This window comes from Pleuronectes platessa, chromosome 11, assembly GCF_947347685.1.
Source record: "Pleuronectes platessa chromosome 11, fPlePla1.1, whole genome shotgun sequence".
Taxonomy (NCBI): Eukaryota; Metazoa; Chordata; class Actinopteri; order Pleuronectiformes; family Pleuronectidae; genus Pleuronectes; species Pleuronectes platessa.
The window spans coordinates 3,819,000-3,841,111 of NC_070636.1; the positions used below are offsets into that span (position 1 = coordinate 3,819,000).

Consider the following 22,112-nt stretch of genomic DNA (forward strand, 5'->3'; position numbering starts at 1 on the left):
ACGTTGACTGGATTAATGGTGGATGAGTTAACGGCCAACAGCAGAAGGAGCAGATCACTGATGAGGTTCAAGATACAGGAAAACACAAGGATGGAGGATTTCTTTTAGCCAGTTGTTTTGGCTAAAACCAGCAGTGAGCATCATCATCAGCACCATTTGACGTCAGACACCTCAACAAACAGGCCTTTGGCAAAACAACATACTCAACCAATTAGCCTTTATCGTCCATTTGATACCAGAGAGAATGTCTTTGCTATGTGACCACTAGCTAAGTTGAAGATTTGTCAGGGTTGTTTGGATTAACATTAATAATCAACTAGCATCGAGTATCATCAGCATCATTTTCATCATCATCTGACGTCAGACACCTCAGCAAACAGCAGCAGTAGAGTGTGATTGATGATTGATGGATGTGTTCATAAGTATAGTTTTCAGCGATATCAATTTAACCAAGATTTAATGAATATGGATCGGAGGCAGAACTCATAACTGCTTTTCAATGTTTTACCTCAGACTTGTAAAATGTTTTTGCTGTTCATCAAGAGTTCGTAATGACGAGTTTAAAACCACAACCGTTGGTCAGTAAGTACAGATGAAAGGAATTGTAATAACTATTGATATCGACTAATACAAACCTTTTGTGTTGAGGTAGCCTCAGCCCCTTGAAGAGGTTCCTCCACCCTTTAATTTAAACATCAATATTATAGATTTTGTACAATTATTATGTACAAACAGACAATGTTTAAAAATCTGTTAAAAAGCCAGAAATTGTTCCCGTGATTCTGAACTTTTTGTCCTCAATGTTCCACCTGGTGAACATTCATGTTTTAAAACAATCTGTAGAAAGTTTGATTTGTTCTTGTATTGTCCATTTAACAAATAAAAAACATGAAATATTCCTTTATCTCATACAATATCGGGTCAAGATGATACACATGTATTTATACAGCAAGTTAAAAACAACAGGAGATAAGGCAAAGTGTTGATAAAGGTAAAAACTGTGAGATATCACTGAAATATGAACACAATCCTCCATATGAATTGTGTTCATATGGTGATTTCTATACTTTGTCCCGTGGTTTTAACGTCAGGAAAAGAAAAAGCTGATTTAATATCTGTCAACAAACCTCCCAGTGAACATCCAGTTCTCTTTCTGGAACATTTCCATCTGAACATAATAACTCTTCACATTAGTGACTGTGGATGAGCGCACCCTGGTATTACACTGTTGGTTTCTGCAAAGTGGGAATCAACTTTTCAAGACCCTCATCTGGAACATGCTCCTCAGGGGGACCGTGCAACGAACCAACACGCGCAACAACAGGCTGTTATTTGTACAGTGGGAAATTACAGAGTGCGCGTAAAAGCTGCCCATGTGCGCCAGGAGGGGCTGTAATTGGGCCGCGTGCGCGTTGGTTGAAAAGCGCGGGTGTGACGCAGCGGAGGAGATTTAACCAGCAGGACTTTCTCCTCTCCGGGTCGGTTTCCTGTGGGACAGAGAGAGACAGAGACAGAGACAGAGGAGCAGCAGCAGGATAAACCTCCTCATTCACCAGGACACACTTCGTCTTCCAGGTCCCAGCTCCGGAGAGACACCAGCAGCTTCCAGCGCAAGGACCCGATCCACCAGAGACCAGGGACTCTGAAGAACCCGCATCTGAACAGGGTGAGCAGGATTAGGATTTCACCTACAGGCGAATAAAGCTTCCACAGTTTCTCACTTTTCATCTATTAGACGGAAAGTGGAAGGAAATTTTCACTTTTTGGGACTTTAAACGAAAGAGACTTTTAATGTTGTAGATCAACAGTAAAAAGACACGTTAGGGAGTTAAACCTAATTTTCAATGTATCATATGAATATTTAAAATATGAGTAATCCACAGAAAACACAAAAACAACACCTGACAGGATTTGTATGATACCGCAGAGATGATTGAATATATTTAAACACACGAGCTATGATTATGAATTCATTTCATTATTGTTGTTGATGATTATTTCCCACATTGACCAGGTGCGTGGTGCAGACACGCCTCACACACACACACATGCACACACACACACACACACACACACACAAACACACACACACACACACACACACACACACGGGGCACAAGACGCTGCTTGCCCCGGCTGCTGATGAATATTTGTTAAGGTGGTTGGATGGAGTCTCGACACAGCCCGAGGCTAAAGGCTTCGTGAGGTGGAGCATCAGGGGTTAATTGGCTCGAGGCCCAGAGTTTGGTTTGGTTTGAGAAGAGGATCAGTGATGGATCCGATTTTCTGTTGATATTGGGAACTGGTTTATTGCTGGGAGTCATTTATCAAACAGGAAAGACTGTGTCAGTGTGACTCTGCATTAAAAGAACATGTTTTACTGTGACCTCCTGCAGCTGTGAGATCAGCAGGAAGCACTTTTCTCTTCAGGGATTCACATCTGATCAGGACAACGGATTCCTAATGTTTATCACTGGGACGTTTTAGGTCACCACTCATTTAGGCCGTTGAAGAATAGTTGGGTCAGTTAATGGATCATTTACTGACCCAATCAAAGACAGAGGGTGAATTGGGAAAAGCAGTCAGCAGTTGGATTGGGAATGAAAATGATCCGTGGGGCAGCTCCCCAGGGGGTCCTCCTGCACGGTCTCAGATTACCAGCAGCACCAGCAGCACCACCCAGTCAGGGGAGATGACTCCAGCAGGTTGCTCACTTTGGGGCTCCTCACATCAGACATGCTGACTGCCTGTCGTCTCTCTGACATAACCGGCCCTCTGTTCGCTGTTTCACGGCAGCGGGCGGTGGGGGCATTCGGTGGCCATGGCTGACGGGTCAGAGGTAGTTTGGCAGCTCCGGACAACCCCCCCCTCCACCCCTCCACCAACCCCAACCCCTGCAGGAAACCCCCCATTTGCCCTGAAAAAATAAAATAAACAAACAGCCACTCCACATGCAACAAAAGAGCCATTTTTAGGTCAGTTAAGCAATTAGGTGAGGAGATAGCAGAGAAAACAATGTCCAGGTTCTGGATTGATTTAAGGCTGCTGGAAACACTTAATATCAATTAATAGATTTATAATTTTTAGAACAGTTCTTCTCTTCAGATTCACACTTGGCACGTGTATCGTTAAGGGATAAAGGAAGTGCAGAGTCTGAACTGGTGCGATTTGGACACATGGATCGTTAAAGATCAGTAAACTCAGATTAAACAGGATCATTTCACGACATATTTTGCTCAAACCTCAACTGAGAAAATGTAAATGATCACAACTGCCTGAATATTCGATTACCTGCTGCTCTGTGCATTAAGAATATTCTTTAGAAGCTACATAAGTTCTTTGGTGAAACCTGGTGAACCTGAAACCAGCGCCGTGTTGTGGTCGAAGTCATCAGTGCAGCCGCAGACGTCTTCCACGTTCAAGGTTTTCATCAGACTTCCCTGGAACCAGAGCGACAGATCCAGCTGCAGATCATCAGCTGTGGTCGGTGGCTTCAAACCAAAACCACAGAAACAAGCTGCTGCATCAGTCACGTTCAGCTTGATGCTCAAAGATCTACGATAAACCATCACTACACATTGATTCATGTACTTGGAAATGTTTGAGGAAATGCAGATGTTTACAGCCCCTCGGCCAAATCCACAGCAGATTCCTTTTGTTATTTATTTGCTTTTGTTTTGTTCCGACCTCCTGCCGTCTCTTTCTGCCCTCGTAGATCTTCTTTGTTCATGTTGGCCTGTGCCTCACTTCCTTTATTGTCTCCCCTCTCGTTGCCCTGGCTCGCTTCCGAAAAAGTTGCTCAATGTGTAATAACCTCCATTAGTCACAGTGACTAACTCTGGATCCTCCGGGTGTTTCTCTCCCAGGGAACAATGAAGATGCTGCTGCCTCTGGTGATCCTCCAGCTGCTCCTGGCTCCAGCTCTCATGGTAAACTCCCCAAACACAATCAACACACTCTAATACACCTTAATGAAAGCTGTCAATCTTTTTATAGGATCTTTTAAAAAATAAATGGAATTAACACTTTCCTTTCTCTCTTTCAAATCCCTGCAGTTTTCACAGTATTTCAGGTATAGAGTAGAGATCCATCGATTATTCAAATTATCGATTCATCCAGTGAAAACTATCCTTACATAATCGTTATTTATGATGTTTTAGAAATCCACGTTAATGGTAATTAACCGAGCAAAGAATTGACAGAATTATCAATTATCATAAATTAGCTTTAGGCCGGGTGTAAAGCCCATGAAATGGAAAACTATCATGTTTATGGAATGATTACAGTTACAGGAATAATGCAGAAGACTCACTTGTCTGAAAAAAGGACATTAACTAAATTTCTTTGTGATGTTTCACACAAGTGAAATTCTCCTGACACCAATAATTCAAATGAACAAATCTAGAAATATGTCATTTATAACCGACACCAAGTGTTGATGTTGTTTTCTAGACTGTAGAAGAATAAAAACAGTGAAAGTTTTCATATTAAAAATGGAAATTTGTTTAATGTGAATCAAAAACTTTAACTTGAGGCCAAATTTGAGTTGAAACCACAAAACCCAACCTCCTTGGTCGAGGTCATAACATAATAAATCACTTCCAGATCCATTCATATTTCGTTGTGTAGCTTCCAGTCTTGTTTCTGTTCTGACTTCATTCTTGATCTTTGAAGCAAAGAAAACAACTTCACAGCTCAGCTTAGTTTTTGTGTGTCTCACCTGCTGTTGTGTACTCAGGTGCCCAGTGTGGATCGCTGGGACACGTGGGCGCCCTATGGAGAATGCAGTCGCAGCTGCGGCAGCGGAGTGACCATGAGAACCAGACACTGTATCACACTCAGGTGAAGTTTTTTATCTGACTTCATCTGCATATACACACCAACATGTCTGCACACGTGTATAAACACACACTTCTAACACACACTCGTTGTGAGGCTTCACACACACACACACACACACACACACACACACACACACACACACACACACACCCTCTTTTCCTGTCTGAATAAAGCTAATTGTGAGGTTCAGGTGCACAGACGGTATCTTGATTGTGAAAGAATGCCTTGAAGTCACATGGACGTGGAGGGAGCGGCTCTTTAAAGGGCTCTGCTTCCCCGGGTGTTGCCTGCTGGCGGCTGCAGGGATCAGATGAGATGGGGAACCTTTGTTTATCTGCCTCCCTTTTTATTTTAAATCAACACTTCATGGTTTTACTTTGTTGCGTTTTTAATTATTTTAAATAAGATGGTTTCTGTCCATCTTGAGTTTGGTCTGACATGATTCTCACACATCTGAATCAAATAAGAAAGGTTTTTTTTATCATAGCTAATTGAAATGCATAGTTCAGTATAGTCCAGTAATTTCTGATTAATAGTTCAGGCCTCTCTCAAAGGTCTCAATGTAAATCTGAAGTTCTGCTGCTATAGTTGAGCTCTGGAATGAAACTTCTGAGTTAAAAGGAAAACAGACGCCACAAAGGTTGGGAAACACTTCTAGACTATGACTGAAGTGTAGCTTTGCCTCAACAACAACTTGGAATATGATATAAAAGCTGAGTTTTGACTTTAAGTAGGTCGACAGACGAGCGCCAGATAGAACATGTCGATGAAGAAGCTTCTCTGACGAGTCCAAACACTTTTCTGATTCACCTTGTTTGATATTTGGACGCGTTTACGTGAAGGCAAAATGTAGTTTTTTCCCTTTGACACATGTGAAACCTTGTTGTGAGGGAACCAGAACAGAGGCTGTGTCTGATGCTGCAGGTTGTCAACATGTTCCTGCAGCTTGTCAGTGAGTCAGACGTCTGTTACCCTGTCTGTTCCCCCTCTTCTCCTCCAATGATGAATCATTTTCGGGACGTCCTGCCTCCTCGCCCCTCGTCTGCCCCTGATTACACCTCCATTAGGATTGACGGGTTGAATCATTGTTTGCTTTACAGGAACTCCCATTTCCCCCAGATATTCACCTAAGCATAAGATTACCTGACCCTGATCCAAGTGACTCACATCAAGCTTTCAAGAGTTTGTCATATCATCTGCTGAGGGTTACAATCACTCACACAGAGATCTGCCCATTTCTCCACCTTCCTGATGTGTGTGGAAATAGAGATGCTCCAAATGTTTTATTTTGCGAACGACTGTCGGGACACGTTTTAGTTTCGGATCTGGCGCGTTGACAGGAGGTTTGTTTTCCAGGCTGAAGGGCAGGGACTTCTGGGGAGGACTTAATCATGAGTTATCAGCCCGGCTGGAAGGGAAGGTGGCAAAACAAGCTGCTGTCTCACGGCTCAGAGCCGAGCGTGTCCGCAGATGTTTGGGTTCAGCGGTGTTGCTGTTCGGGCTCCTGCTGTGCTGAGAAGTCAGTTTCTTTATAGGCTCAGATTAAAGAGGAATGCCACTTAATGTCAGAGCTGAGACGGGTTATTTCTGAACTCCCAGACAGTTTGTATTTGCAACATGTGCTCTGCCACCTCACCTACTCATTAACTGCCACTGTGTTACAGTGATGACCCAGAAAGTTTAAATGCAACGGTAGTCAGAAAATACTCCAGATGGTTTTTACAGAGCCCGTGAAGTTAGTTATTATATTTACATAATCTCAGCTCCAGCTCGATAATTTAACCTTTTACATGAATCCTGCGTCACAACGTGGAGGTGTGAAGTTTAGAGGAGGAATATTATACACGTGTGCTTAAAATCATACATGTAAACATAAACAAACATATACAGGAGAGGTTGGCATTCACATGAACACACAATAACAATAATACCTCTTTTCAGCCTCTGTGTGAAACTTATTCAAACCCCTGTTGTAAGAATTTCATGCAATCATGTCTCATATTCACGCTTCATTTTCCACACGCAGGACTGATGGAGGACACAACTGTGTGGGACCAGACAAGTCGTACCGCTCCTGCAACATCCAGGTGAGCAAACACAACTCCAACACAACTCAAAGCAGATTTTCTTCAACGTGTCTCAGTATAAAACTTGTCATCATTTTAGAATCAGCGAAGTTTTAAGTATCATCTGTAAACATCTTCTCTAATTGAACAAACCAGGTGTATTTACTTCAAGCTGAAGTATTTCATTGACCTTTGACCTCCTCCCACTCTTCCCCTCAGGACTGTCCAGAGGGATCAAAGGATTTCCGGGAGGAGCAGTGCTCCCAGTTCGATGGGACGAACTTCCAGGGGAAACTCTACAAGTGGCTCCCCTATTATGGAGGTCAGAAACCCCAGTGGAGTGGATGGGCTGGGGTGCTGTGGGAACACTGGGCATGATACACAAATAATGTCAATGTTCCTCATAAATGAACAGATGTTGAATTCTCTCTCTGACAGCTGAGAACCCCTGTGAGCTGAACTGCATGCCCAGAGGAGAAAACTTTTTCTACCGTCACCGCAGCTCTGTGGTGGACGGGACGCCCTGCCACCCGGGACGGAGGGACGTCTGTGTGGACGGCGTCTGTAAGGTGGGCCGTGCAGGATCAGCTGTCAGTCATTAAATCAGTTTCAGTCTCACATATGAAGAATGCAGCAACAGGATTTCACCGAAACACTGAACAGCCACTAACATTTTATTTTTGTTAGAGACAAAACTTTAAACTCTAAGCAGGTTCTAAGATTCAAGTTCGAGGTTTAAAATGAACTTCCCATGGTTGAGATGTGATTATTATTCTAAACTAATGTTGTTATCATGCTTTTTCCTCATGACATATAAATATATAATTTTCTTCTTCAGCGTCTGGGCTGTGACAACATCCTGGAGTCTGCTCAGCAGGAGGACCCCTGTCTGCAGTGTGGGGGCAGCGGGCAGTCCTGCCGACAGGTCAAGAACAGCTTCACCGTGCGAGACCTGCCCAACGGTAGGACGCACAACATGAACACAGACACACACAACTACTTCCTTCTCTTTGTGCGTCAGTCATCTCGCCATCTTGGTGTATTTTGTGTATATATGCTCAAAATAATGTAGATATTATGGTCATTAGGTCTGACAATCTCCTTTCACAGTTTTATTATCAATATATTATTATTTTACTTTTTTGTCACTGTAGTTATGTAGTGTATTTTTGAGTTTTTAGCCCTTAGTCGTTTCTATCTGTGAAGAGTTGTGTTTCATTTACACCTCAGGCTACAACCAGATGTTCATCATCCCCGTCGGAGCGACCACCATCAGCATCAGGGAGACGACGGCTTCACGCAACTACCTCGGTAAAAGTCTTTTACTTTCTACAAAGCGGATCCACAGAGAAACAAACAGTCTTCCTTCCTCAGACAGTGTTTTAATGTTTAATCTTTCCTTCGTGGTCAGCGATCAAGAACCTGCGCGGTGAGTACTACCTCAACGGCCACTGGGTGATCGAGTTCTCCAGGGCTACACCCATCGCCGGCACCATGCTGTACTACCAGCGAGGAGCGGAGGGCGACAACGTCCCTGAGACCATCATCGGCCGCGGCCCCACCACCGAGCCCCTGGTGGTTGAGGTGAGATCACACACAGAGGATGTGAGATTTGGTCTGGTATTTGTTTATAGTTTCTTATCTTTGTCAAATCTCGTAAAGTGTGTTAGGATTCAACCTCAGGGTCCAAGAATATCCACAGCATCTTTCTATAAGCTTTTTAGACATGTTTGTTTATAAGGTTGCATTTGAGATCAGGGGGAGGGTTCGTCCTCCGAGGATCGTGAATCTGAACCCATGGTCATTCCTGATTGGTCTTTGTGTACAACCCTCCTCCCTCAGCTGATCAGCCAGGAGCCGAACGCCGGCGTGGAGTACGAGTTCTACCTTCCCAACGGACGCTCCAGAGAGGGCTACTACTGGAGCTTTGGCTCGTGGTCCGCCTGCAGCAGAGAGTGCGGATCAGGTTCGATTCCCTCGTACATTTCTCTCGACTGAAGCTTCACAATCCTGCTTCTCGGGAGACGAATCAACTCCCCCCTTTCTCATCACTAGGCTACCAGTCTCGCTTGGTCTTCTGCACCATCGACAACGAGTCCTACCCCGATTACCTCTGTGCGTCGCTGCCGAGGCCTCAGACCAACCGCACCTGCAACCCACACCCCTGCCCCGAGGTCCACAGGTGAATGTCCCCTGATGAAATGTGCAGATTGTTGGCATGTAACTGTCCGAGCAGTTCTTGACTTGTGTGTGTGTGTGTTGTGACTGTCTGAAAGGATGGCGTACCTCTATCCACCACAGTTGTGGAGAGCCTCACAAAGACCCAGAGCCCATGTACTCAGGTAACTCAGGGTCTGTGGTCGTAGTGATAGTTGTAGGTGACTGCAAACACAGGGGGAGATCTCAGTCTTCACATAGTTATCTAGTTGAAATCCATTCCGTCCTTCGGATAAACAGCTGGAAAATAAAATATCCTTCAGCTAGAGGCCTCATAAAAGTAAATTAAATGTCTTTCTCACAAACTCTCCCCCTTCAGATGTGTTTGACTCTGTGTTTAGCATTGAGCCTGTTCCTCATAGAAGAAGAACGAAGGCGAGGGGCAACTGTCGAGCTCAGAGATCTTTTCATGGACGTCATTGATCCTGGACACATTTGATTTGAACGTCTCTTCCTCCTCAGAGACCGAACAGTGATTTGAAACCAGATTTCCACTAAGGGGCCTCCTTCCCTCTGCAGCCTCCCAGCGTGTGGCCCCTGAACCTGATCTCTGAGCTGGGCTGCTGCCTGGTAGCTGCACTGTAAAAACTCTGTCCCTGTCTGTTAGTGTAGCTGATGTGCAGTGAGGGGTTTGTAGGTCAAAGGTCACCGTGCAGGGTGTCAGGGATTGTGTGCATATGACTGTGACACAGCAGCAGCAGCAGTGATGTGGTGGTAAATAGCCGCTGCTTCACTCAGACACTCTGGTATTTCCTGCTCATTTACTTTGATGCTGCTGCCGCTCAGAAACCTGAGACCTTAATAAAACCCGGTTGAAGCTAAAGCGAGTCCTCGTTGTCGCTCAATTTAGAGAAATGCTGCAGGAAAGACCAGAAACAGAGCGTGTGCACATATTTGAGTTGCATGTGTGAGCTAAATTAGAAGCAGAGATTCTAGAGCTTGTTTTTTTGGGGGGGAGGTGGGGGGGGGTGCTTTCTAGTAAGTGCTGCTTCTAGCAATTAGTAGCACATACTCCTCCACGTTTTTTTGAGTGCTTGATTGTTGTGGGATCTGTTGTGTGTCTCTCTAGTTTTGTACAGTCTTTACCTATTATTTACTGTGATAATGTTTGTTTTGGACTAACACAAATACAATTGTATTCATTTTGAACTCGTTCCAGCTTCTCAAATGTGCGTTTGAAATATGAATATCTTTGAGTTTTTGATTGTTGATTGGACAAAACTATTTCAACTATTTCTGGTCGGCACTTTGGGCTCTGGTGAATAGTGATAAGAGTTTCCACTCATGTTAAAATGAGATGATTCATTTACCGATAAAAAAAAATAATCGTCTGATGTATAATTACATTTTAGTTTTCAAGTCAAAAACTTCCCATGTGACACTGAGTGAGGTTTTGATAAAAAAGTGTTTCACCTCATGGAGATTCCTAAAAACATTTTAGAATAAAATTCTCATGTTTTGCATTGAAATATTCACCGGTCAGAAAACAGGAGTCAAGAAACCAGTTCAGATCTTAGAGGAAGCTGGACATATTTTCTGATTTTGGAATGAAACCCTTCCCACCACCTCCTGAATCTGCACCAGTACACCCCCCTGACTTGTGTCCCTCCTCCCTCCTGTCGGGTTTCCCAGCTGGAAAACCGGGGAGTGGAACACCTGCTCCGTCACCTGTGGTGGAGGCTCCCAGGTTCGCAGTGTTCAGTGCAACTCCCATGATGCCTCAGGGTCCCGCGTGGTGGAGGATGCCGTTTGCGCCGCCTACACCGAGGCACCTCCGTCTCTGCAGACCTGCAACATGCACAAGTGTGCCGAGTATCACGTGACCAGCTGGAGTGTGGTGAGTGGACCGCTTTGTTTTTCATGATGCAGCCCCGACAAGATAATGTGTCACATGTGAGGTAACACCCGTGTTGTTGTGTAGTGCTCTGTGACCTGCGGGTCGGGGGAGCAGACCAGAGAGGTGACCTGCCTGGGGTCAGGTGGGATGAGGCTGGAGGAGACTTCCTGCAGCACGTTGCTCCGCCCACTCGCCGTCCAGCCCTGTGAGATGGCCGCCTGCCTGAAACAGATCAGCTGGCACGTTGGCGATTGGGGCCTGGTGAGTTGGATGAGCACAAACAAGTTGCTGTGCTGCTGAATGTGAAACATCAGGTCATCACTTCTCGTGGAGTCTGTTTTCCCGTCACACCCATTCTGCTACGAGTTCTCACTAGTTTCTCCATTCACCCCCCCCTCCCCTCCAGTGTTCAAAGAGCTGTGGCTCCGGCTCTCGAGAACGCAAGGTGATCTGCTCGGACCGCGAGAGGAACCTGTACCCAGTGGGCCGGTGTAACGCCCACCCCAAGCCCACCACAGTGGAGCGCTGCAACAGGCAGCCCTGCTACAGTCCTCAGGGTCAGTCTGTGCATCACCTGCCTCATCACTCTGCAACAGTTCAAACTTCACCTTCACTTAACTCCACCCGCTGCATCGCTAGGAAAGATGTTGAGGACATTTCCCGTCCAGAATCTCCTTGAAGAAATTCATATAAAGAGTCCAAAGAGGAACACATCACTGTATCCAGATAATTCATCCACATGTTAAACTGAACACGTCTTTGTTCTCGTCCTTTTCTTGTAGTTGTCCCCAGCGTCCAGGACCCACGAGGACACGACAACACGCAGACTGTCTTCCAGCCGTACACTCCGGATCACGCAGCAGGTCAGTGTCTGTGTTGTTCTGGTGACTGGTGGAGTTGAGATCAGATTTAGATCCTGTGATGAACTGGTGACTATCGCTCGTCCTGTAATGTGTAAAACGCTCAGGGGAACCGATGGGAACCCAGAGGATTACGGTGAAGACAACAACTCCCATGATCCCACGCTGCGTCATGTGTTAGGTCTTTTGTTACTGTTTTGATTGAGAGACTCCTAGTGGCCAAAGTTATTTCTGCAAATGCGATCCGATAAGTTTTCCCAAAAAAGTAAAGCTTTCTTCTCATCACGGTTTGGACTGAAGGAAAATGAAATGTAGGTGTGACAGCGCCCTGATCCTTTCTCCCCTCCAGTTCCCCCTGAACCCCTCGTCCTCCTCCTCCATGCCCCCGCCCCGTCCCCATCCAGCCCCTGTCCCAGCACTAATTATCCAGGCCTCATTGACATGTTTTCAGGGGTCATCGGCCATTGTCGGCCTGATTAAAATAGTTCCGAGGCACTGAAGTGTGCAAGTGCTGGCTGTGGTGTCTCTGGCATGTTCTGGCATTTTTCAGAACCCAGTGCTGTCCCAGTCTTCAGGAATTTGCGAGTTTGACGTCTTGCGTGCGTCCACTTCCTGTGCGATTGTGTCCTCTGGATGCTTGTCCTCGTCGTCCCAGTGGATTCTCCATCGCTCTCTGCTCCATCTCTCCAAACACTAATAGGTCGTTGACGTGTTATTGGTTTCGGCGTGTTCCTGTTCAGTTCCCTTTGTGTTTCGGCCTGGTCGCTGTGTGGCCTCCAGCACAATGGCTCCAGACTGTATTGTGAAAAGCTGATGTACGTGTGAAGTTCTTCTTCCTGTCTAGTCAAAAACACATGAGGATGTACAACGTGTGAATCCTCAGTCCGCAGGCCGGAGACGGACCCGACCCAGACGAACGCGGTCCAGGACCCTCACAGCTCCGCCCCTGCCCTCCACTGCAGCCAGTCGCGTTACGGCTGCTGCCCGGATGGACGCACCTCAGCCGGAGGCCCTCAGGGTCTGGGCTGCCCACAGGCCGCAGCTCCCACTCCTGTCCAGCCGTCCTGCGTCCACACCAGGTACTTGACTTCTTTTACTTGTTGTCCTGCGTTCACGGCTTCAGCCACAGAGCTGAACCCACGTCTGTGTAAGTGGGACACAACCACAGCAGCGGGACGGACGCCAACGCTGTCACACGTCCCGCCTCTGATTATGTAAAGCTGCCATTCCATGAAAAATCTCACACGGGGGCAGAAATATGCCGGCTCCTCTGGTTCAGTGTCAACCAGCAGCGTAATGAGGGGGTCTTCCTAACGACTGCATAGTGGGATCTACCAATGAAAGGGTCTTTTTCTGTGTGACCACTAACCAGAGATCGTTTTCCATTATGCACGACCACAGCATTCACCACTAAAACACCACGTTGGACTCGAGGTTTGCTGAGAAATGTCACAGTTGTTATTTTTCGTCAGTAACTTCAGTACAAACTGTTTTATTTATTTTTGAACTTGTTCTCCTCTTCTCCTGTGTGACAGTTACGGCTGCTGCCAAGATGGCGTGACGGCCGCTCAGGGCCCCAACAAGGAGGGCTGCGTGGAGTTCGTGGCCCTTGCACCCACTGTGAGTAAATTCACAGTTTGATAAAAGGAGATACTTGTTTGATCTGAATGAGAATAAGATTGAGTGATGATGTGTTTCCCTCAGACTGCTCCTTCCCTCCCCACTGAGAACGCGGTGCAGTGTCGCACCACCACCTTCGGGTGCTGCTATGACCGAACCTCACCTGCAGGGGGACCCAACGGGGAGGGCTGCCCGAACCCACCCAACCACAGTAAGGAGATGTACAGTCAAACACAACATCTGTTTTTTTGTTTAAATGAATGAATCAAATATTATGTTACTGGGATTTGGGGGAATTTTAGAAAGATGAAGGGAGGATAAAGGAAGAGAGAGGGGACGGGGATTCGCCTGAAAACAAAGGTTCCTCCAATGGTGCTTTTAGTATGGTTTATATTTCTATATTTTAGTTTATACATAGTTTACATGTCGGTCGTACCTCCAATACTTTGTAGAAACAAACTTGTAAAACTAATGAACTATTACTAAAACTTTTATTTTACTAACTAAAATATTGTAGGTAAAATAAAAATTTTAAGTTTAGTGTCTCTTCATTAACCCCACGTTGCTGTTACACAAGTCAAACCCTCCTTGAGATAAAGTGATTAATAGATTCAAGATTCAAGAAGATTTATTGTTATTTCAAAACATGAGTTACATGAGATGGAATCAAACTAAGTACTGAGGTCAGCAGTAACAGTAGAATATCAAACTAACTTTAATCTGGAGCCTGCTCTCCCTCTCTGTTGCAGTCGAGCGCTCCATCTGCTCCCTGCCTCGTGCCGCCGGCTCCTGCAGCAGCTGGACCCCACGCTACCACTTCGACGTCATCACCTCCAAGTGTGCACACTTCTGGTACGGCAGCTGCCACGGCAACAGCAACAACTTCATGACCCGGGCCGAGTGCCACAGGGCGTGTCAGGCCCCGGCAGCGAGCCAGCAGGGCCCCGAGGTGCTGGCTCCCGCTGGAGAGCCAACACAGAGGGGAGAATCCACCCCTGGGAGGCCCACATCTGGAGCAGGCTCCTCATCTGGAGCAGGCTCCTCATCTGGAGCAGGCTCTTCATCTGGAGGAGGATCCAGAGCAGGCGGGTCCACCTCTGGAGGGTCCACAGACGGGCAGTCACGCAGCATGGGGAGGATTTTCACAGTCCAGGGAGGTTTGGGCACCGGCACCGGCAGGCAGGCCACAAGCGCCGCCACAAACGCCCACAGAGGTAGAAGCTACCTGCGGGTCCGCCGGCCGTCGCCCGTCACCGCTGCACAGCACAGCGGCCCAGCAGCGAGGTAAGACCCCGGAGAGCCAGGGAGCACGGCAGACCCTCTACCTGCTCCAGCCCTGACGCCACTGGTCCTTTAGCTCCCCTCCTGCCCTCGTGAAGGAGCCCCTCTGCCCCACCACGGTTCTGTGGGGCCAGAGAGCGAGCTGAAGGAGAAACGTCATCCAAAGACATTCACTCACCTCCGTAACATATTATGATGATGAAGTTGATGTTAGAATGATCCACAAACACTTTTAAACCGTCCAACAAAAGTCAGACCATGAAGGGTTCTTGTTCACAATCACATTTTTAGACGTCCTCAGTAAAATGTATCATCTGTTATCGTAAGAGACTCAATCTTCTTTATCCAGGTTTTTGAGACTAAATGATCTGATTTAAAGAGTAACTCAGCACCTTGTTTTCACTGAGCTCTGGTGGTTTAACTCCTCACCTGGCTGCAGTGATGTAGAGGTGTACCTCAGGGTCAGTCACTGCTGTGAGGTCACTGTGGTCTCCAGCAGAGTCCTGCACTCACAAAGCTCCAGACCCGACCTGGTGGTTGAGTTGTGTTCTGGGGAAAAGCTCCTGTTTCTACAAGCATCATTTTAATTTCTCCAGAAAGACAAACTTGAGTTGCTTTTATTTAATTTCTAACCCGTACCTGTGAATTAAAAAACGAATATATTTAACCTGTCGGGTCCTGGAGCCCTGACCCGGTGCAGGACTCACAGATCCAACACAGCAGAGTTCAGCATCCCCGGTTTTCCTGCCTGATGTTGAGTTACTCTTTAAAGACGACTGTTCACATTTTGTTATGATCTGTCCAGCAGAGTATTTGCTATGTGCTGTGCTTTAGTTTGTGCATCACGCGCTTCATGTAGAAAGCTTTGCTTCGTAGAACACTCGCTGCAGCTCCAGAGACTCTCACCCTCACGCCTGCTTCAGTAGCTACACCTCGTTTCTGTTGTTTTAACCTGGACACCACGTCAGGAGAAGTTGAGAACCTCACGGTGAAGCTACGCGGACTCCTCTCTGTTGGTTTCTGGGACTTTTCCTGTTCTGTGTGGAGTCGGTATCGGTTTCCCTCTTGTTGCTGATCTGTTCCCTCTTCCTCAGCGTGTCAGCTTTGTGTTTCCACCTCCATGTCTTCAGATCAAACTAATAAAGGTTCCGTTGTGATGCCTCACGTCCTCGTCTGTGTGTCGTCACTAAACTCTGTCGTGTCCACCTCACACGTTGTGTAGTTGTGTTGTGTTGGAGTTGTCGCTGGGAGATGTTGCTTGTCCACTTCTTACTCTGGGTTTTATCTGGTGTCAAGAAAACTGTCCTTCGTCTTCTGGTGTGTGTCAACATCACCTCCTAGTTTTTAACATTAGTTCATGTTGTGTATCTTTGTGGTCTCGAGGGTCAACATTGTGTGTCTGTGTTTTCTCGTTGCATGTTCAGTTTGTTGTGTCTTCTGCTCTCGTTCTTTTCTTCTGCTGCCGGGTTGAGGCCGTTCTTTATGTCTGCTGTGGTGACGACTTATCAAAGAACCAACAGGAGCATAAAGTGACTCTTCTTTCTTTTCATCCTTCATCCTCTGTTTCCTACATTCCCTCCCTCCCTCCTTCATCCATTCCTTCTGTCCTTCCTTTATTCATTTCGTCCTTACCTTTTTCATTGCATCTTCCTTCTTTCCTTTCTTACTTATGCCTTCCTTCCTCCCTTCCTCTCTTCCTTCCTTTCTACCTTCCCTCCGTCACTCATTCCCTTCTTCCTTCCATATCTCCTTTTATCATTCCTTCCCCCCTTCCTTCCTCCCTACCTCCCTCCTGTATCACCTCTCGTTCCTCAGTTTGACGCTGGGTGAAGTGACCATCGATAAGTCGGACCCCTCCACAGTGGAAGCTCTGGTCGGCCAGACGGCCGTGCTGCCCTGCAGAGTCCGTCCTCCGCCGTCCTCCACCGTCATCGTGGAGTGGAGACGAGAGGGCGTCCCTCTGTCCACTCACAGGTCAGAAACACACACACACATACACACACACACACACACACACAGTCTGTGACTTCATGGACATTTCATTTAACCTGTTTTAATGAAGTAACAGCCAATGACCAGGGTTTCTGTCTCACTCCTGGGAACATCGCTCCAGAACATTTTGAGGGATTTTCCCCAGATTTGGTCCAAATGTTCACTTAGGCTCCCGAATTGAATTGATTCGATTTTGGGGGTCAAAGGTCACTGTGGTCTCTTAACATATCTCAGGTTTGTCTCCGGGACATTTCTTCACATTCTGACCAGTTGTCACTTGGATCCAAAGATGAACTGATCAATGGTGAAAGGTCACAAGTCACGATGACCTCGTGTGAATCTGGTAAAAGAATGGGCTCTGGCTCCACTGGGTGGTGATCTTTGTTTTTTTCCTCAGGCATCACCAGCAGCCCAATGGCTCCCTATTGGTTGGTCCTCTCACCAATTCGGACTCTGGTTGGTTTTTGTGCTTGGCCACTCGGGAGCGTGAGAGAGATCACCGCTACATTTACCTCTCCGTCTCAGGTGAGGTCGTACATTTACACCGATTTCATAAAAACATAGAACAGCAAATTAAAGATTGTGATAAAAAAACCATTTTATTCACTACTTTCCCACTTACCACTTTTGAAACAACCATAGATGTGTTACATGAAGGATATGCAAAATTGCAGATTGTATATATAAAGACTCGATCACTCCACGTACAGTCAGATAATTGGGGCCAGAATTGGTCCAAACCCTAATTTGACCGACTTTAACCCCAATTAGTTGGTCACACGTAAATCCTGAAGACTGGGGGAGAAGCCCTGATGTCACAGCTGAAGTCAAAGCATGCTGAGTCTTTGTGAATGTGTTGATTTGAGATTATGTAAGTGAATTATGACGGGAGCGCTCATCGTATATATGTGTTTCACTTAGAGGGATCGTCTCTGCTGATTCCCACCTCCCTCCCCAGGGACGGGCCGTTCCCTCGGTGAGTCAAATCTAGACTGTCAATAAAAGCTTTAATAAATGTTCCCAATATCAAACCTATTGCAATTTACAGTTACATAAGCACCTGTAGATGTGGAAAATGTCAGTAAATCTCAATTCTTCTAATAATTTGCGGCTCTATAAATGATATCGACTCCCCTGACCTTCTCCCTCAGGTTCAGTATTGACCGTTCGAGTTCCTCTTTGCTGGAAACGCGAGCGGGACAAACTGTCCGGCTGCCCTGCACCATCGTCCCTCCGTCAGCTCTGCAGTCTGTCAGCGTTCAGTGGACAAAAGATGGACGGACCCTCACTGACTCCAGGTGATCACACGCAGCTTCGGTCTCAATACAAGCCTGATAAGAGTCCAGAGAAAAGAGAGTAAAGAACCCTGGTTGAGCCTCAGTTAAAGATAAAGATTCAAACTACTGTGCATTTCAACACCTGAATCTCAGTTCAGATGTTATTCGTCCCCAGAGGATGAATCTGGAGGATTTGGGTGTTTCTCTGACTTTTCATCTAGCGACACCATTACTCAACATTTTCAGTGTTTAACAACGGAATGATTCATCTAAATATAAGGCATGTTAAGGTCCAGATGTGCACGTGGACGGGGGCTCTGACTGACTGCTGTGTTGTAGGTTTACCCAGAAGTCCGATGGCACGCTGATCGTCGGCGGCCTGAAGTCTGATGACTCCGGGGTCTACACGTGCACCGCCTCCAGTCTGCAGCAGCTGGAGCAGAGACAACTGCAACTCAGAGTCCAAGGTGTGTTGACCTCCATCATCCAGTCACTGCCATGCACTTCACTACTTTATCTTTTTTATTAGAAGCAGAGAATGACATTCTGAGCTTCTGAACTACTGGTGGTGTAGTTTCCCACAGCTACCAGCAGGCGGCAGCAAAGCACATACACTTATTTCTACAACATCCAGAATAATAACTGATATGAGTGTAAATAAAGTAAAAAATTATAAATGTGTATTTCATCTGTTCCCTGGTCATCCAGCGGACCTGAAGATCACCACGGCCCCAAACAACATCCAGGTGTCTGAAGGCAGCAGAGCTCTGCTCCCCTGTGTGGTGTCAGGAGACAACATCAACATCGGCTGGTCCAGGTACAGCAACACTATGTGGCTGCGGCAGTTTCCTTATTACACCAAAGACACAAAGGAGATAAGATATCAAACAGTGGAAGAGGAAGTACCCGATCATTTTAATGAAGTACAAATAAAAAGATGTCAAAGTAATCGTACTACATTCCCTTTTATACTTAGGTAAAAGTAAGTGCTTTACAATATAATTTTAAGTATTAAAAGTAAGAGTACTTCCAGAGTGTAGCCTACTCCCTTATGCAATGGTCTACTTCATGTATAACTGTATATTATGTTTGATAAAACAGTGCAGACTCTGTCATATCCAGAAAGTAAAGAGAGCTGGAGATGATGCCACTGGAAACACTTTTCATTCACATATTAATTAATGATCGAGTCTCTACAGCGACCTGTTTCCAAATCAATTTCAGCTGTAACTCAATACATTGTTAAAAAACATAGTGAAGCACAAAGTTCAGATATTTGCTGATATATGCGGTGGAGTAAAAGAGAAAAGTACCAGAAAATAAATATACTCTAGTACAGATACATGAAAAATGTACAATAACAAAGTAATTGTGCTTGGTTACATCCCACCGATGATATCCAACATCTGTTAGTGACACAAACCAAATAACTAAATGGTTTATATGATTATTATTCTATTTGAAAGGTTATATATAAGTGTTTTATACCTTTTTTTTAGGAACATCATCACAAATTGTATAACTGATTCCAGTTTCCAACATAAGATGCTTTTATTAAAAGGTTGTACAGTCATCTAAGGAGATGCTCTTAATGAAAACCTAACATGTTTTCTGAGGGGATGATTTTTATTTTCTTCAGCTGAGGTAGCTGTAACTCGACTTTTGTAAATTCTGGTCAAATTAGACCCGAATATTTGGAATCTGATTAGAGAAAAAGCTCAGGTTTGATTCTCCAGAGAATTAAAACAGATTTCTGCCATTGAGAAAGCGACATGAAGCTAAAGGGCCTGAACTGGCCTTCTTCTTCTTTTGTCAGAAATGGCGTCCCGGTGCGTCCAGACGGTCGAAACATCCTGATGTCATCCGACGGCAGCTTGATCCTGAACAAGGTGAAGTCGTCGGACGAGGGCACGTACACCTGCAACGCCTACACGGGCATCTACTCTGTGAGCGCCACGGCTGAAGTGAGGGTCATCAAAGACACGCATAAAGGTGATGTCCTCATGTTGTCATGATCCCAACGTTCACATACACATACACAGGAGAGAATCATTATTTTAAATTGATTCACTTTGCTGGAGTAAGAAAAGAGTTTCAGAGAGTCTAAGGCGAAAGAGTAAATCACAAATAAACTGATTTATAATAGGATACCAAACAAACAAACAAACAAACAGACCAAAGGACAGAGGTGGAAACATAACCTCCTCGGGTAATAATCTGTATAGATCTTATAGATTCTTATTTTGGAATAGCTCTTATTTGCATGAGGCCCAGAAGAAGCTGAACGTGACTGTGTGTCGTTGCTGCTGTTGCAGGTGTGGATGTTCCTCCAGACTGCGTGGACCAGCCCGAGCTCGCCAACTGCGAGCTGATCGTCTACGCCCGACTCTGCTCCAACTCGTACTACTCCAGTTTCTGCTGCGCCAGCTGCACCAGGCATTCACAGAACCACGACAGGTTCGGCCGGCTGGGATAAAACCGCCGAGCGTTGGAAAACCGTGGCCCAGGCAGGTTCGTGCTCCCGGGGACCGGATCTTTAAAAACCTGAACTTTCAACTCTGAACTGCCGCATTTGCCCAAAGGACTTAAACACATCCGAGCAGGCTGTGCAGAGTCGTGCTTCAACGATACAAAAGGGACTGATTACTGTAGGCGTAGCTACACCTGTGGAGGAGGATTTCTACAGCTTTGTTCAGGGAGCTTTTACATGTAGGGAGCGAATGATGCTGTAACGTCTGTTGAATGTGACCAATCAAAACTCAGACTTTTTCTTTAAAACCGTGTTTAACATTAAGTTATTGCTCAACTGGACGGACTTCATGATTCATGCTCTCTGTTTTTAAGAGAATCGTACAGATGAGGCAGGATTTAACGGATCCTGAAACTTCTCCATCCTGGCTGTAGTGTTAGCCACCATGTTTATTTTTAAGAAATCGATGCATGAATTTGCTTTTTTTCGCTGATTCTGTGATGTACCAGGAGCTCACACTGTTTATTTGTATGTAATTATTTGATAATAAAACAATATTTTGATAAAAAAAACTCTGCATTCAGCTGCTTTAAACTGTCAATTGTGGGTCAAACTTTTTCTTTCTCGTTGGAAGCTTCCATTGTGAAGATGTTGTTCCAATTTAAACCTAATAAAACATCTGTTTCTGCATTTCAGACATTAAAAACTGTTTTTTAGAGCTGATTGTTAATTAAAGTAAAATCGGTTTATAAGTGATAACGTCAGCAACTCAACAACTCTTCTTTCAAAACTTTCACAGACTTTCCATTATGTACATTTTGTTTCTCAAATGATTATGTGCAGAAGACGAGATGTAATCATCAGACACACTTTTCTGTTTCCTGTTTGCGTGACTGCCGAGAACACAAACATGTTTTGCAAGGAAGCAAATGGAGAAAGTAGGACGTCAACGGTTGGAGTCCCACTGGAGACTTTACTGGTGCAACAACAATAAATAAATGTGCAGTTTGATGAGACGGAAGCTTTAAGTTTATATACTGGTTTCAAATTAACATCTGTTGTCACATTCAAAGCAGTATCACATGAAAATACAATTTTAACACTTGTGACTCTCATATAAAGAATGTATAATTCTCTTTGTCTTGATCTCTGTGACTGCAGCAACATTTTATCAGCTGTTGTGTTCAATACAACACGTGCTGGTTGGTTGTGTAGCTTCAGTTGACACAGAAGTGGAGGTTTTCCAGCTGTTGGCTCAGAGATGTGCAGTGTGGGTGCGGGTTGGTGCAGAGATGCAGGTGCACGCTCAGGGGACGGAGGTTGTGGTGAAGTGAGATGCTGCAGCTCCGTCATTTCTCAGCACAGAGAACGAGGTGCAGGCTGCTCTGTGACCACATCCTCTCTTCTGCTGTCGCTCTACACTCCTCTGCTCAGTTTCTATCCCCGGTTTCCTGTTGTTGTGTGGTTGACTCACACTCTTCACTTTTTACTTTTCCTCACACGGTTTATTCATGAAGAAAACTGTACTACACTTTCTTATGATTGTGCAAAGTCCAAAAAGTAGATATGATTAACACAAACCCTTAAGGTCAAATGATTTAACAAAAGATAATAACAGCTTCGTTTATTTCCTCCTGCAGCAGCTGCAGC

The 22,112-nt window shown here is 45.5% G+C and overlaps 1 protein-coding gene and 1 long non-coding RNA gene across 2 annotated transcripts; one reads left to right on the top strand and one right to left on the bottom strand.

Moving 5' to 3' along the window:
* The first annotated feature begins 1,421 nt into the window (after nucleotides 1-1,421).
* Nucleotides 1,422-21,032, top strand: paplna (papilin a, proteoglycan-like sulfated glycoprotein). Its single transcript, XM_053435312.1, has 27 exons — nucleotides 1,422-1,666; nucleotides 3,867-3,929; nucleotides 4,739-4,842; nucleotides 6,869-6,929; nucleotides 7,128-7,230; nucleotides 7,347-7,477; nucleotides 7,747-7,870; nucleotides 8,139-8,219; nucleotides 8,320-8,492; nucleotides 8,751-8,874; nucleotides 8,964-9,090; nucleotides 10,758-10,962; nucleotides 11,047-11,223; nucleotides 11,369-11,519; nucleotides 11,745-11,825; nucleotides 12,706-12,901; nucleotides 13,358-13,442; nucleotides 13,527-13,653; nucleotides 14,192-14,726; nucleotides 16,539-16,697; nucleotides 17,113-17,240; nucleotides 17,637-17,691; nucleotides 17,867-18,013; nucleotides 18,332-18,459; nucleotides 18,701-18,809; nucleotides 19,809-19,984; nucleotides 20,308-21,032. The coding sequence occupies exons 2-27, from the start codon at nucleotides 3,873-3,875 to the stop codon at nucleotides 20,466-20,468; spliced, it is 3,705 nt and encodes a 1,234-aa protein (XP_053291287.1). The 5' UTR covers nucleotides 1,422-1,666; nucleotides 3,867-3,872; the 3' UTR covers nucleotides 20,469-21,032.
* On the bottom strand, nucleotides 16,962-19,468 carry LOC128451466 (uncharacterized). Its single transcript, XR_008340108.1, has 3 exons — nucleotides 18,706-19,468; nucleotides 18,338-18,509; nucleotides 16,962-18,046 (listed from the first exon to the last, which is right to left on the bottom strand). It is a non-coding gene; the product is annotated as an uncharacterized LOC128451466 (long non-coding RNA).
* Nucleotides 21,033-22,112: the final 1,080 nt, after the last annotated feature.

Coding starts and splice junctions, on each gene's coding strand:
- paplna (XM_053435312.1), top strand. CDS start 3,873: ATGAAGATGCTGCTGCCTCTGGTGATCCTCCAGCTGCTCCTGGCTCCA. Junction 7,478..7,746: donor GTGTGGACGGCGTCTGTAAG/GTGGGCCGTGCA, acceptor TTTCTTCTTCAG/CGTCTGGGCTGTGACAACAT. Junction 12,902..13,357: donor CCGTCCTGCGTCCACACCAG/GTACTTGACTTC, acceptor CCTGTGTGACAG/TTACGGCTGCTGCCAAGATG.